General features: G+C 43.4%; 1 protein-coding gene across 1 annotated transcript in view; it reads right to left on the reverse strand.

Moving 5' to 3' along the window:
- neo1a (neogenin 1a) overlaps nt 1–9340 on the reverse strand; it is a 187404-nt gene extending 178064 nt beyond the window's left edge. Inside the window, exon 1 of the mRNA XM_084436810.1 lies at nt 8890–9340. Within this exon, the coding sequence (XP_084292936.1) occupies nt 8890–8980 (91 nt within the window). The 5' untranslated portion in view covers nt 8981–9340. The remainder of the gene's footprint in view (nt 1–8889) is intronic.
- Between the last annotated feature and the right edge of the window lie 7794 nt (nt 9341–17134).

Below are 17134 nucleotides of genomic sequence, written 5' to 3' on the forward strand. Positions count from 1 at the left end.
TTATTTTCCCCATCAGTCTTGTTACCCAGGTGCACGGCCCCTTGGGAAATGTAGTTTTTCCACGCTAGCTTCAGGCCACCTTAGAGAAAAAGCCTTTGAAAACACAAGTCCCTGCCATTCCTAGCCCTGAGGGGCCTCTCAGTGTACACAAAGCTAGAGAGGTCTGTTGAGACACGTCTCCTTAATCTATTAAGTGAATACACATTTCTATTACGGCAACACAAAGACAGAGCCATCCTTAGCCCTGAAATTATTTAAAACATGACAATGTATTCACTGTGGGGTTCCCCTGTCAATCTCTCTTCTGGACTTTTCTATTACCACATTCATATAGCTGAGCTCATGATTACTACCCCCCCGTGCAGATGACCACTTCTTAGTTTCAGGTTGACAAGAAAAGCAATAATCTGACGAGTTATGTGAGAGCTCAAAGAGCTATTCAACTCTGTTGGGCCAAAAAGTGTCAAACGAGATGTGCAATTCCATGACATCATGCCAGTGCATTAAATAGGCTTAGGCTGTGATTTAGACATTTCTGCTGCCTGTCTTGACCTTTGTTCGCCTGCGTGGGGCTCAACATCGAGGGGGAACAGGCTCCAATAACATGCTGAAAAGCCACTGCTCCCATGCCAACAGGGAGCTCCGGGACACACAAAAGAGCCTCTATCCTGCACTGCACTCTTGAAACACTCATTTCAGTCCGGATTTACCCACAGAAACACAAGTGAATATAGACAACCAGGAGGAGCTGTGGGGTCGCCATGGTAGCATATGATATCAAAACAAAACATCAGGGAGGTTGGGAGGACACTGGTCGCTGATTTAAAGGGACACTGCATGATTTAAAGGGACGCTGCGTGATTTAAAGGGGCGCTGCGTGATTTAAAGGGGCGCTGCGTGATTTAAAGGGGCGCTGCGTGATTTAAAGGGGCGCTGTGTGATTTAAAGGGGCGCTGTGTGATTTAAAGGGGCGCTGTGTGATTTAAAGGGGCGCTGTGTGATTTAAAGGGGCGCTGTGTGATTTAAAGGGACGCTGTGTGATTTAAAGGGGCGCTGTGTGATTTAAAGGGGCGCTGTGTGATTTAAAGGGACGCTGTGTGATTTAAAGGGGCGCTGTGTGATTTAAAGGGGCGCTGTGTGAAGACACAGCGGATGAGGAGTGGTGGCATCAGTAGTGCTGCTTATAGATCCAGCTGTTTCTCTACTGCTTTCACTGTGTTCCAATCATTCGGGTGCAAGTATGTGTCCATGTAAGACGGACGTATTTGGAAAATGTCATGGAAAAGTACTGAGTAGGATGAAAATAATTTGACGTCTACATATTTTCGTACAAACTTTCAAATATAACTACACTCACGAAGGCTAAATGTGTGGTGGTTTGCGTGGATTTCAAATATAAAGAGGACCAAGCAGTTTTTAACTTCAAACAATCACAAAAACACTTGAGGAAAACCATTGCTACTTCAAAGAGTCTGAGTCTGCTCCCCAAATTCAGTGATTTAACAACATATCAGACAGAGAATATAACCATCATAAAGTAAAAACCTGCACAGGTAGTTCTGGGTCATCTGAACAATCCAATCTTAAAGTCACTTTTCTTTCTAACCCCATGTGTGTCGTGTGAAAAAACATCAACATGATCCGCCTCCACACTTATCAGGCCTCTCAGCTGGAAATGCAGTGTTTTCATGTCTGTGGCTCTTATAAAACTGTTTTCTGTGCACACTTTAAGAAATCAAATCTCTTTGAGCGGGGTTTAAAAGCTACTTGCCGAAACCACACAACTAACAATCTCTCTCATTTGTCATTCGCAGCTGGCTGCAAATCTATAATTTTGTCTCTGCCTAAAAAAGTCCTTTCCTATAAAAAAAAATAATGGTGTAATCAAAGTGCTGCAATTAAAGCTTGCTTTTCCCTCCATGCTGTTGGGCTGTGAACTGGGTGTGCAATGCTGTGGCACTTCAAGCTGCCTTTATCATAAAAAATCTGTAATGAAGGCCAAATGGAAATGTCAAAACAACTTAATTCCTTCGCCCACCCTCTGCGAGACCAGGTAAACAAACACGTCTGCGACCAGGTAAACAAACACGTTTGAGAGCAAGTGAAGCCGGGCGACTGTGAGCCTCGTTGATAAAACAGCTGCATATCTAAAGGCCGGTGGCACACACACACACACGTTTATATGCACATACCCCCACACACACACACATACCCCCACAAACACACACACACACGCACATCCCTCCATATCTGAAGTTGCCAAAAGCCACAGGCTGGGCACAAGATGGCAGGCGGTTTGTTTGAGCAGCTCTCACAATCCTCTCTCTGTGACTGACTTCCCTACATCCCTACTGCCCATCAAGTGCTCCTTTCACTGCGTGTGTGTCTGGTGTCTGTGTTTTTGTTTGTGTGTGTGTGAGAGTGAGTGAGAGAGTGTGTGTACATGTATGTGTGTGTGTGTGTGTGTGTGTGTGTGTGTGTGTGTGTGTGTGTGAGCGGGTGTGCATGCAAGCTTGTGTGTGTGGGGGGGTTCAGTCATGCACACATAGTGAGCAACACTGGACATGGTGTATCAAGAAAGGTGAAGATGAAGAGTACAATTTAAAGACAACAATCCAAGTTAATTTGGTGGGCGATCCAGGGCGTTGTTGGGATGCCCTTGCATTGTTGGGACACAGAGGGACAGCAAACCCATCAAAACAATTCTAACAAACTGGGTCAGTGTTAACTCGGTTCAAATTATGCTAGCCAAACTGCAGCATGGCCAAGCCCCAAAAAAACACCAGTGGCAACTAACAAACAAGATTGATTCTGTTGTCATTATGCGTATAGTCAAATTCTAGTTGATGTACAAGTAACTTCATGATATCACTTTCTAAAAACTACTGCTGAGGTATTTACTATTTAAGCCATTTCTCCAAACCCTGGATGGCATCCAGAAATACCGCGGAGGATACATTCCTGTCTCTGGCTGTGGGTGGAGAACTCCAGAAGGTAGAGAGGAATAAAATTGAAGTTATTAATCATGGTTTCCAGGAGAATATTACAGTCTTTCTTAATTTATGGAGAGCGCTCCGTTGCCAGGATGAGATTTAGAGCCTTAAAAGGTATTAAAAGTTCTCCAGAGGAACGATTGATTAGACTGAAGATGCTGAATTTCAAGTAGCTGCAAAAGTAATGATAAACAATTGCTGGGGTGACATTTGTCATTGTCTAGTTAACCCTCTCTTTTCCTAGCACCATCTCTAAAAGGATGGATCATAATTTGACCGAATCCGGGTGTCTCTCTTATATTTTGTCCTTGATAAGCACGGCAGCACTGAGGTGTAAGATCCTATGGAATCTCACAATAAAGGAACAGGAAGCACAATTCTCCTCTTTAACATGGAACTGGCCTGCTTTGAGAGAAGCAGATCGAGGCCTCCCTGGAGCATCGGGATAAGAAATCCACGAACAATTCTCTTTTTCTTCTTGGGGAGTAGCGTAAATGAGTTCCTACAAAACAGAGCCTAGCTCTTGTTAGGCTGAGCTTCACTGGCGAGCACAGCTTGCGTGTGTCATAATCCTCTGCAGCTGCCGCTGTTGGCAGGAGACGCCACGGCAGGAGCTCGGGCAGAACCCAAAAAAAAGTTTGAGGAAAATTTGAGGCAAAAGTCCTCGCAGTCCTGCTGAGCTTGCAGAAAGATGACTTTGGAACGGCCACAAAGCCCTTTCCTTCTGAGGGTTGACTTGAATGCCAGACGAGGACTACAACGTATCCTTGCCAACCATTTCTTCCACTGGTATCTCCTGATAATGCACAGAACTGCCTTAGCGTGTCTGGGAAGTGTGTTTTTATGTTTAGAAAATAAGGCCAAGGGGAAGTTTGACATCTTTGTCTTTTACAATGTTGTCCCATCCAAGAAAGTGCCCATCACAAATGTCTGGCTTTACGCCTATATTACAGAACTTGACATGTGCTCTGAGAGCTACTGCATGTTGTTCCAATAATTTCCCCATGAGATTAAGCATGCCATGCTGCTCTAAGAGCAACCCGAGTTAACAGAGCCATATTTATCTGTCACGATGCCCCAAAAGGGCCTTTTAGTTTCCTTGTAAAATACTGCTTGCATTAGCAGGCCTCCGACACTATCCCACATGCCTGTGTCCCAACAGCCCATAGAAAGATCCACAACTACAAACCACTAGAGGAATGCATGATGTACCCATTTACACTGGCCTGCAGTGAAACTGAATGCACAGTAACTGATCAAATATACAACAAGAATTTACTTTTTTCCCTCTAGATGGGTCTTTGAGGGACTTGAAGGAAGAGAATGAAGAGAGCATGGTGGCGTGGGGCGGTGGCATGGAGGATGTGGAACCATGCCTGGCCCGTGTTTCTCCCGTGTACTGCGCCACGCCACCGGAGGACGCGAGAGCACAGCTCGGACGCGGGGGCTCTTTCATCTCCGCGGGGGGGAATAGAAGCCATGTTGATGATCTGTTCTGGGCTTCGGAGCACGGAGAAGTCTGGCTTCTCTCCCCGCTCCCCCTCCCTGTGATTAGCCAGACAGCCTTCACTGGCTGACAATCTAATCAGAGGACTGACCAGCTCTCTCAGATGGCCACCACAGGGGACACTCAGAGGAGAAACCATGCCTGCTAAAAATCCACAGCTTCTTGGAAGACAAGGGCCAATGAGGACAGCAGACAGTGTCTATGGATGATGTATTGGTCTGGAACGAACCAACATTAATACACATGCTCATGTTGAGATGTACCAGGTACTGGTTAACCCAACATTTACCCAAAATATCACTATTCACACAGTGTCAAACATATGTTGCATATAACTGCCCAAAGGACAGCTAATAATTGATTCTGGTGATAGGTGGAAATTAAACATCATGGCAAAAACCATATCACAGAAGCGCACCTCAGAAACCGATCTCTGATGGCTGATGCACTACTTTGGCTGTAATGTTCAATCAGAGCATAATTCTCACAATCAAGATCCAATTTTGATTCTGTTTACAATACCTCATTTGCAAATTAGGCTGGTTAGCAAAACAAGCTAATAGTTCATTTGGACTGCCAAACAAGACACCTAAAGGTGTACTCAGCTGGTGGCAACGATGACCCCTGCCATCAAAAAGATGCTACTGTTGATGAGAGGCTATTTATCCAGGAGATATATTGATCTATTCCTTCTCCTGCCAATTACTCAGTGTTTCCTGTGGAACTGATCTCTTGGTGTGGTGGTGTGTGAAAAAAAGAGTGATTTCAAAACCAAAGCGGGGGATCGTTCTTCCTCCCTTGTTCCTCTCTCCTGTCCCCTTCCTTCTCCTCTCTCCTCTCTTGCGCTCCTCTCAACAACCTCTCTCTCCTCTTCTCTCTCACCTGTGCCTCCACTCTGTGCCTGTGCCACAGTCCTGTCCTCTCCTACCACAATCCCTGCCTCTGCCTAAAAAAACAATTAACTGAAGAGTAGGCCTATAAAGATGGCCTAACTTAACAGTGGGATGTTTGTATCAGAAGAGACAGCTTCTTCAGGCAGGAGAGACAGACCCAGCGGAGTCTCACAGAGAGAGAGAACTTAGAGAGAGATCAGACACAGACAGACAGAGGATAGAGAGAAGGGCAGCAGGGCAGGTAGCTCCCTCAGAGACAGGGGCAGTAAGGGAGACAGCCTCACCCAAGGAAGGAACAGCCGGTGAGTTTGACTGCAGAGAAAGGGGAATTAGGTCAGAGTAGTAGTTTCAGGAATTGTTGGTGTATGTGGGAAATATTTATTTTCTTTATGCAACTATGTGCCATTAGTGTGAGTGTGTGTGTGAATGAGAGGCCATTGTAAAGCACTTCGGATAGAAGCGCTCTAGAAGTGCAGTCCATTTACCATTTATTTTCATTCATTTGACTAATTATCGCTTAGACTGTGACTACATATGTTAGTTGTGATACTGAAAATTGAATCTTTTAGAAAGGTAGATTTGTATTTGTTGTCTTTGTAAATACAGTGTGTGTGTATATCAGGGGGTTTATTATGCAGAGTGAAACTTAGGTTGTTGTTCATGTGAAAATGCATTTAAATAGCGCAAGGTCAGGTTCCAAACGTTAAAGTCCCATCTCGTTTACCATGCTTTGTGGGTGTGACTTCTTTGCCAATGTCATCCCCTTTCATAACCAAATGTGTTTGATTTAATGTTTATTCCATCTTCTTAATTTTGCTCTCCAAGTGCCCCAGATTGATGAATTTAAATTTAAAATGTTCCAAATTTTCTTCCAGGTGGGCATGCCCCCGGATCCCCCTACAGGGTCGGAGGTCCACCCCCCATAGTCTCACAAAACCCTGCGGGAAACACGGATCTCTATCTCTTAATGAGGATGCTTTCATTAGTGAAGCAGATGAATCAAACACTTGGCAAAGATTGCAATTATCCGACTCTCAGTGGAAAGAGGTCATTAGAACTTTATGAGCAATTGGAGCCCATAAATAAATGATCAGTAAACGGCATGATACATAGAGGAGACAGCAGGTGAGAGGAGGGCTCTCTCCAGGAACTCTCCGCCAGACAATATGGGGCATTGGAGAAGATTCATCTGACTAGCCTCTTTTAAGGGGTTCAGCAGTAAAAACAAATATTTGGAACTGTGTTAATTCAAAAAATAAGGAAACAGCTTCAATGAAACAGTCTTGAGTAAAAAATGTGACAAAGATTGAATTAATAATTCAACTTTGTCTTTAACTGCTATAGCCAAGGGGCACTTTATCCCTCACATACTGATAACACAAAGTCAGTAAATGGTGGTCTTCGTGACTTTAGCTTAAAAAACCTTAGGTGTAACAAAGAAAATGGTTTTGCAGTTGGGCCTTGCTTCAGCCAAGGTGGTCTGAGAAGGATAAAATCACCGTGTGTGGTTTGTGGGAACTGGGGGGAGTCGTCAAATGTTTACACATTTCAGCAAGTTATTTGCATTGTCCACAGGGAGACAATCAGCATACAATTCCCTCCCAGGAGGATGTAGATAAGATGGAACCAAATGGATTTTACACTCCTCTGATAGGCAACAAAAAAGATCTGTTTACAAAGCTAAACTCTGAGTGGGACTGGGAAGAGTTTGAAAGGAGCTACGGGGGAGGGAGTGTAGATAGTCACAATGGGGGGGAGTCAGTGAGGGAGCTTTGAGTTGAAGTAAAACAAAAAAACTCTTATGCTTATCCCCAGAGTGGGATGAACCAAAATTGGGAGAAAGATTAAAACGCTTTATGTCGAGGTATCAACTTCCAAACTTTGATAAAGGCAAGTTCTGGCTGTGGCCTGTCTTGCAAGGACTCAAGACCTCAGAGAAATGTGTTTCAAATAAACAGATATTTTCAGTGAGGGGGACCCCACAATTAGTAATTTGAGACTCTCTACCCGAGTGTAGGTCCCAGTCCAATTCTCTGGAATCAATCAGAGCTCCCAAAGGAACTCCCAGCTCCCCTTAATCTCCTGGTTTTATTACTTCCCAGACAGAGGCCGGCCCGTTCCTCCCTACCCCCATCTCTCTCTTTTGTACTGATCTCCAGCAAAGCCTAGGAGGGGATTTTTTTTCACTCGCCTTCCCTTCCACCACTGCAGAGTGCTTTTCATGCAGGAGAGGCTCTTTCATCACCCTCCTCACGCAAGAGAGACCAGCAAGAGAGACCAGCAGCTAGCCGGGGCTCGTCCCTCTACCAAGGCCTGTGTTCAGTCTTTCAACTGCTCTAGAAAACACCACAGCCTGCGTTTCTCACATCCACAACAGTTTAGCAGAACACTTGCAGCAGTCATGCTGCTCAGCCATATTGAGCGTCATCATTTTTCACTTATATATAGGCTACCTAACACATTGCTGCCTGAGCCCAGAGGACATGAAGATAACTAGTTACTTCCTGGACAATCAGGGGTGTTAATTTGCTATGATCAGCCCATGAGATAATGGTATGTGTTGTGCACTCTAACGTGCACTGGGCTTAATTCTCCTCATAGCTTAGCATCCTTGTACTTGAATACCAGTGGTATAGCAGGAAGCAGTCTTCACTGCAGTTGTCTATTTCATAAACACAGACAAAAGACGTAGGCTACCACCAAAGCTAGGACTTCAGAAGCAGGAGAAGGAGCAAATTAACTGAGTACTGTTTATCCATCAGCTGAACATGTATTGACGCACAGGTAATGGGATGTCTTGAGGACTGATGATGCTAGCTTGTTGCTTCACCGTGAGCCTAAATGAGAGCCATTAGGTTAATAGACCTGAGTTATTTTGGTTTTATAGACAAGTTCTTGCCATCCGTTGCAATTCCATGACGGCGGTAGCCCACATGAAATACCCTACCTGTGCCAATTAAACACGGTGGTTCAGTCTGCATACAGATAGACCGCACTCCCATATGAGTAGACGATTCCACCTGAGCGACCTTAATTCATATTTCACCGACCATATTAAAAGGTAGTGTATAAGACTTTCTGACCACTAAATAACTATGCAATAGAAAACACAGCCCAAAAACAGATTTTCTAACCATACATTTCCAAAAACAAAAAAAACAGAGAAATGCGGACACAATGTCAATGTAATTGCTTTACCTAGTATGCTAATTGACTGATTACCTGTGACCATACAGTCAGATTTTGCAAATTAGCCAACCCCACTAGGCAATGTGTAAAAACAACTCCTTGAAAATGCAAACGCATTACCTTGCATGAGCTTGATGCCTTCGAGCTACAAGTCAATGCTTCATGTTGCTGGAAGCTACATTCCAGGACTTCGTAGTAGCTCGTGCCTTTGCGAACGTGATATATGGATATTGTAGCCAACTTTCAATAGACTCGCAAAATATGTTGCATTGATTTAACATGGTATCAAAGTAACGAATGTGCTTACCGTTGTCGGCATGTCTTGTAAAGGTGGTCGCCGGGTAGAGAAAGGTGATACAGAGGAGAGAGAGGAGCGACCGTGCTCCCCGCTCGGCCATCACTTTTCAAAAATAAAATTTTGCAGGCTTCAAGAAACCCGAGGAAAATCCGTATTATATATCCTTGGCCACCCCTTGCGATACACTCCCAAGACAAACGGAGAAGTTCAATGCTTCACCTATGAAATGTGTAAAAGCATCCGGAACCAGCTACTTTTGAAACTGGCCGGGTGAAACATGTAGCTGGCTCGTGAGCTCGAAGTATGGAGAGACCGTAGGTTCGAATGTTTTCTCAACTTGGTGGACAAGGTTGGAAGGAAAACTGAAGTCAATCCATTGCCTCAGAGTCAGACACACAGCCCTCGAAAACCTGAAGAATCGACGGTCACGCGCGGTTCCAAGCTATTCCAATTACAATCAAATGCGTAAAACGGTAACAAGGACAGTGTAAAATATATCTGAAGGTCCGAGTGAAGAGGGACCGACACCGCAGCCAGCTCTAGCTCGCGAACGGAACGTAATAGCAGCGTGGAGAGACTGGCATTCTATACGGGTCCCCGGAAAACAGGGTGTGGAGTTGCACGGAATTGTGGACTGTGGCTGTTCACGTATAGGCGAAAGCTAAAATATGGTGTGGGACTTCCAGTATAACATGGAAATAATCTGCAGTGCGAGACATACAAATTGTTTTTGGTTTTTACTTTTCAGTTTTTCTACTTCTTCATAACCAGAAGGAACTGTAAACCTCTAGCTGTTTCTAAATGTTACACTGTCTACAATATAGGCAGATAGTACTGATAGCATGTACCCATGTTTACTTTGATAACAATGAGCTTCATAGGCATGTTTTGTGTCAGCGGATTCCTGAACTGAATCACATGAAATCATAAAATAACCTAAATAAAATCACTACTGGTTGCACATCTACAGTAGCCTGCCACTAGTATCTCATTTGTCAATATCCATATCGAATACATAGTCTATTCAAATTGCCAATTTGCATTCACAAGGCCCTATATCCTGTCCTGCTAATACAAAGCAAATAGGCCTATAAATATTGTCCAGTGACCAAGAGGCCCTTCCATTAATCAATGACTCAAATGTTTTCCTATCCATTTGTTTGTGCACAGCCCAAATATTAGTGAAAGGATGCTTCCTGTTGATAAGCAAATATGTCCTGATATTGTTTACACAAATGAAAACAGGCCAAGTCAGAACATCCTGGTGTTTATCTGTATACTGCAGGCTATCTGATCCTGTAGGATCCTGACAGGATTGTCAAGTGGACAAAAATAATCTAGTTGGGCTTCAGTTCCTCTGTCCAGTTCCTGGGTCTAGTTCCTGGGTCTAGTTCCTGGGTCTAGTTTCCTCCAGGCAGGTACAAAGTGGTGTCACATGGCAAGAGAACACAGGATCAAAAGTATAATATTTGATTAGGCTAAATTATCAAAATCTAATTACTTACATTTCATTACTGAATTATATTAACTACTTACTAAAACAGCAGCTGTTCTATAGCACTGCACAGGATTCTGTGTTGGCAATAAACCCTATGAAATAGCTGGAGACCTGTAGAGCTGTGCTTCAGGTGTGGATTTAGTCTCTGTGTTGGTGGAATCTCTGGCGACAGAAGCTACACTTGAAACTAGAAAGTACATTTCCTGGAGAAAATGTGAGGTGGGCTAGCTGCTGCAGCTGTATGTAACAGCTACTGCTAGAACTACTACGGACCGGGCAATCTCCATGCACCCACCGGCAAGCTAGCCCACCTCACTAGTCTGTGAGACAGTCTCATTCACATACTGCAGTTATTCAAAGAAGTAATGCAGAGAAGCCAGTTCACTAGCGATATGGAAGAGCTCCACCCACTGGTCTCAACGCTCCACAACATGTGGACAGAGGTGGCAACACAACCAATCCTATGTGCATGACAAAGCATTATTCCTTTCCCAACCTCATAATGTCTAATAGGTCATCTAAAAATGAATATTTGCAATGGTTTCAACACAAAAATGAAATGCAAGAGATCTTCACCTTCTGAGGCTTCAAAATGTAAATGGTAAAAATCTAAATGCAAGTGGTGAATATTTGTTTTGTTTGAGTGGCTTCACACTTCACACTTCCATTTAGAATGTCGCCTACATTAATTAGAAGTAGCTATTTCAGTAATAGCTTACTGCTAAAGTTTGGCTTTTATAATAAAAGTTAGTGACCGCCTGTGCCTGTGATAGCAACCTTGTGACCATGAGCTGGTACAGTTTCATTTCAAGCTTGGCATCTCCTGTGCTGTGAACCATACAGGAGAATAGCAGGGATTTCCAGAGAGGCACAGAGAGATAGGGCCTGGATCTCCTTCCCTCCATTACCTTCATATCTATATTCATGACCTAAAGGTGACGGCAGATTTGAAAAGCTCAACTAGTGAACAAGATTTGCTGATCTGAGGGGGGCTTAGGACATTCTGTGAAATAGAAGCATTGATCTTGTTTGATCTTCCATTATCTCAGCTATCTATGTTTTAATTGTTGACGTTTAAATGTTAATCCTTCTAATGGATGTCAAATGGACAGTATTGTATAGTATCTCTTGGTATGCTATCCATTTGTAATGCTGGTTTGAAAATTAAGATGGAGGCTCTTAAAACATACCACATTAAAAGCAAACAAAATATTGTAATTTAATGGAATCCCATGCAACATTGCCTGAAAGGTATTTCTGTTCCATTCCACTCCTTGTCTGTGACATAACCCATCTGTTATAATCTCTGTGAATCTGCAGAGTGAAATCCATTTTGCACATGAAGGTCAGGGATGAGTATGCTGTATCAATAAGCTAACCATTAATGCTTCTAGGTTTTTAACACTGGCTTGTTGCTAACAGCTTTGGAAGTATTTTTCTCCCAGATTACGGTTACACTTAATCTCCCAGCTTGACTCTCTCTCATGTGAAGGGATACCCCAGCTCGTCTCTCTCACATGTGAAGGGATACCCCAGCTCGTCTCTCTCACATGTGAAGGGATACCCCAGCTCGTCTCTCTCACATGTGAAGGGATACTCCAGCTCGTCTCTCTCACATGTGAAGGGATACTCCAGCTCGTCTCTCACATGTGAAAGGATAATCACATCATGAGTCAAGGGTAAAATTTTAATGAAATATGAATCTTTACTTCCGTTAGCTAAAGAGTAACAGCCATGAGATTGAATCAGAATCACAACTCGTTTATGCCATGCAGTTTTTCAACATACTAGGAATTTGCTTTCGGTCATGGTGCATAACATGGAGACAACATTGGACAGGGTGCAGGGTTGAGACAGGACAGTGCAAAAAGCAAGCACTATATGGGCACTATATGGGCACTAGTGATTAATATTGCTCTTTAGCTACTGATTAAGGACAGTATTTTGAATCTTTTTAGTCCCTCAAGCTAAGAACCACTCACTGTACTGAAAATGCAGGCCATCATTTCATCATTTTATTTCAGTGGAATTTAAGTATGTATGGCTGGTTGTACAACATATTTTGAAAATGGAAGATACACAACCAAATAAGAGTAGTCCACTAAAAGAACCATTTAATAAATATAAATATATATTAATATATAAATTAATATAAATATAAATATATATAATACAAATATTTGATGGGGTCCGGATCTACTGTGCATTGTGCAAGCTTTGTTCTATAAATAGAAAGATAGCTTTGATATGAGGCACCAAACAATGGACCCAACAAAACATTTACATTTCTGTCTTGGAAGACAATGAGCCACATGGAAATAAAAGGCACACACAGTATATGAACTGAGAACAGTTTATGCTCATTATACAAATAAACAATAGCATTAAATAGACAAACGCTGCATTCGATAGTATCTTTACCCTATGGCAGAGGCAGAATCAACTACTTATCCATTAAGATTTGGTGCGGATTACATCTTTTGTTTTGTCACTGGAATTAACGGGACCCTAGTGTGAATCCGATCCTATTATTCCAAGCCAGATTAAGTCACAGACGGATTAAGGCACGGTGACTCAGATGGCCATGGTCTGATGCTTGGCAGTCTATGGCATTAAGCACCTCTCCTGAGGAAAGAACACTATGAGGCACTACCTCATTCACTGGGCAGCAAACACAGGGGAGCAGGTTGGGTGTTCATCACTCATAAATATGTATCAAACACAACAGGGCCTAGATTGCTTGGAGGGAATGACTGGTAGTTGAAGTCATACATGAATTAAGAAATACTGGTGGGGTCAAATGGAAATGTGATTTGTTGTGGCAGAGATGGCCTACACAATGAGAATAATGTATCAATCTTTTCTTTTGAACTAGAACTAGCAATATGAGCAAGAGCTCAACCACCATGCACATATTAACCACCATTCAGTGCAATGTGGCAGTAAAGACTAGTACCCCTTTGCAGTTCAGGTGTGGTTATCTTTGTGTTTGCATACAGCGTGTGTGTGTGTGTGTGTGTGTGTGTGTGTGTGGTGTGTGTGTGTGTGAAAAAGAGACTGAGAGAAACAGTGTGGTCAACCAACACACTCAAAAAATGGTCAGTTCTGTAAGACAAGCAGCTGTTATGTCCTTAGGCCACGCCCCCGGGTAAAGATGGCGGTGCAAAGCCTCACAGGGCGATCATCACACCGACAGCCCCAGTGCACAGTCCAGACCTCAGCAGGAACCATGCAGGACATGGACACCCCCAGGATACTGGTGCTTACACGGGCACATTCTCAGACCTGGCACACCTGAACATCACACATCAGCAGTTTATCTCTGTCTCTCTGTTCTCTCTCTCTCTCTCTCTCTCTCTCCCTCTACAGTATTTCTCCTTCTTTCACTTTATCAGCTCTTTTGCTGGTAATCATTATTCTAATTACCCCCCTTTGATGTCCACTGGTCCATATCAAACGCTGCTCTGCTGAAAAAACTAAGTACACAGTCTGGACTGTACAGCTGGTTATTGAACAGCTTGACAGAATGAAATGAGTTCAACTTAGGTACAGGTAGGTCTATAGTATAACTAGACAACTGAGGTGCATTTCCACTGCCAACTCTTATTAATACACATTGTCATGTCACTGGTAATTAAAATTCTAGTGGCCATTTAGAGAAACTGCACAAAGCTTACATTTTGACATACAGTATACTGCTGTGTGTAATTCTGATATCCATACTGTTTATACTGTTGACTGTAACTAGCTAGCTCCTTTGTGTTTTGCCCTTGCTAGCTATAGAATGCTAGCTAGGTTAACTCAGCCCTCACTGTCTTTTCCATGAATTTATAGTCATTTATGTTCATCTACACTGTGTGTTCTAGCTTTATTAGGAAGCCTTATGTTTACGTGCATTTCAGCTATCGTGGGTTTTGTTCAAAGGGAAGCTGTTATACATAGGACTGTGAACATGCATTTATTTGACTCCTTTGAATCTAATTTGTACTGTAGGCTATAGGGCGGTAGAGTGATGAAGTGCCCTCTAGTGGTATAGTTTGCACCGTTCTATTAAAGGGGTAGTGTGCTATTTTGGACATTTAGCCATATTTCTGATATGAATATCATCAATCTGAAACATACGTAGACCATAATTTCATTGATCGCTCAAATTCTGAGCTAGATTGAGATTGCGTCCAACTCAAATTTATTTACAAGTGGAAGTGGGCAGGGCATGTTAATACGCGTTGAAAAACTCAAGAAAAACTAGCAGGAAGCTCAGCGTGTAATCTTACCGGTCTCAGTATGTTGCATTGTGAAATGTATCACAATCCGTTGTGTGCATTGCAAATTTTTTATAAAAATGATATTTTGGGCGCTGCATTGAATTGTAATTCACTTCATTTCTAAGGCACTTACATTGAGTAATTGTTTATCGATTTTGATTATGTTTGTGCAGTTAAAGACAATAAAACATTTTACAACGCTTTTTGGAACACTGGGTGTAATCTGACTACAGTTCCCATGATGCACACACCGCTGCTACACAGAAATAGCCGATGTGCTTCCTGGGTATGTGTCTTTCTGTCCTGCAAATTTGGTCAGATTTGTCGCGTTCTATTGTCCACCCTACACAATTGTAGCTAGCTAGCTAGCTGGCTAACGTTAGTCAAACCAAGCTCATTCAGGCGGGACTTGACAAACAAAAAATGTCCACTAAACGTTTTTACTGATTTGGTCAGTAAATCCAACCAAATTTCAAGAGGTGGATCGATAGTAGGAAAAATACATGTGTGCAGGGCGGGTCCTCAAGGCGTGTGCTGAATCGCCAACCAACTGGTTCCTGTGTTCACAATGATATTTAACCTGTCCCTGGCCCAGTCCATCATCTCCACATGCTTCAAGAAGTCCTCCATCATCCCCGTACCGAAGAAGCCAAGACCAGCCTGCCTCAATGACTACCGCCCGGTGGCTCTTATCGGTGATGAAGTGCTTTGAGAATCTGGTCAAGGAACACATCTGCTCCTCATTGTCCAGCACACTAGACCCCCTACTGTTCGCACACAGACCCACAGAGGATGCGATAGCTCACGTCCTCCACACCACCCTCTCCCACCTAGACAAGAGCAAGGGGAACGTATCGGGTTATGTGAGACTGCTGTTCATTGACTACAGTTCAGCCTTCAACACTATAACCCCACCCAGACTCGACACCAAGCTCAGGGTCCTGGGGCAAAACGACGCCCTCTGCAAGTGGATCCTGGACTTCCTGTCAGACAGACCCCAGGTGGTGAAGGCAGGCAGCCACACCTCATCCTTCCTCATCCTCAACACGGGAGCCCCCCAGGGCTGTGTTCTCACTTCTGTTCACTACTGTACTCCCTGTACGCACGGCTGTGCAGCCACCTTTGACTATAGCATGGTCCAACTTAGAACCCATTAAATGTTGGCGCGGATCTGAAGCACGGGGCTGGTCTTTGAGCCGTCCAAACATGGCCGGCCATTCACCTCCCTTCATTATTTGGATTACGATTACACGAAAACTACCAAACCAATTTTCATGAAACTCGGTGTATTGGTGTAGCATGGGCCAACTTAGAGCCCATTAAATGTTGGAGCGGACCTGAATCAGGGGCCGGGTCCATGAATGAAAACAAAACTAAGCCAGCTCCCTCGCTAGAGACAAGGGGTTTGGACTGACTGAGGTGTGCGGGGGGAGAGCCTGGAGGGTGACCTGAAGGGGGGGGGGGGGCATGAGAAGGTCACAGAAACAAGGGGTTTTAACTTGCATAAAGCTCTCAACCTAACGATTGCAGCAATACCAAACATGTGCACATGCACAGAGCCACTAAATGCATTGTGTGGAGGTCTGTGCTCTCTGATCACTATTTCTAGTTTATTTATTCATTAATATCCATACATAATGTACATAATCCATCCAGACCGGTATCTATCTTATCTTACCTTTATCTTTATACTGTATAGAAATGGTTGAAATTGAGTATTGGAGTTTATCTATATTGAGCATAATCTTGGAGTCTGATAAGAAAGAAAGACACCACACACTCTGGTCTAGATGCAAAAAAACGATTTAAAAGGACAACGTTTCGGCCGTAGCCTTCATCATAATCTTGGAGTCGGCACCAACAGTTCACTGTGACTGTACATTACATGTGACAAATCAAGGAATCTTGAATGTTCATGGGTATTTCGCTGGCAAGAGAGTATTTAATCTCGGGGTCTTCACAGAAGATGGCCGCTCCTTGTTTTTAAGAAACTGCAGTTATCTTATCTTGGGTACACTTGAAGTAGAATTTCAAAGGACGTTTACATTTCAACAGAAAATTAGCGCTGGACAAGGCATCATTTGTCAAAAAATGACATTTCAAAGAGTTTGAGTGCAGAGGATGATGTAATCTTGATAGTGTCGGGCCCTGCTCCCTTCAGCTGTGTCTTGTAAAAGGAAGGCCCCCTTAACATCCCAGCAGGTTAGCTCTCAGACACGCTACAGTCGGCTATCAGACAGCATAAACACAGGCTTCAAAACAAACATTTGATGCTATGTGCATCTTCCAGGAGCAGCTCAGGCCCTGTTTGAGGTAGCCACTGAAATATATATTTACGGAGGCCAGCTGTGCAGTCACTGGAATTCATTTCTGTAACAAGCAAATATTGGGAGCTTTTCGGGCTGCAGCTGTTCATTCAACTGTGTGGGAGGCACAGAGCAGTATTGCCATCTAGAGCACAGAGCAAAATAGGTTTAAGGAGAAGATTGAT

The sequence above is a fragment of the Borostomias antarcticus genome (genome assembly GCF_949987555.1).
Source record: "Borostomias antarcticus genome assembly, chromosome: 4".
NCBI classification, from domain to species: domain Eukaryota; kingdom Metazoa; phylum Chordata; class Actinopteri; order Stomiiformes; family Stomiidae; genus Borostomias; species Borostomias antarcticus.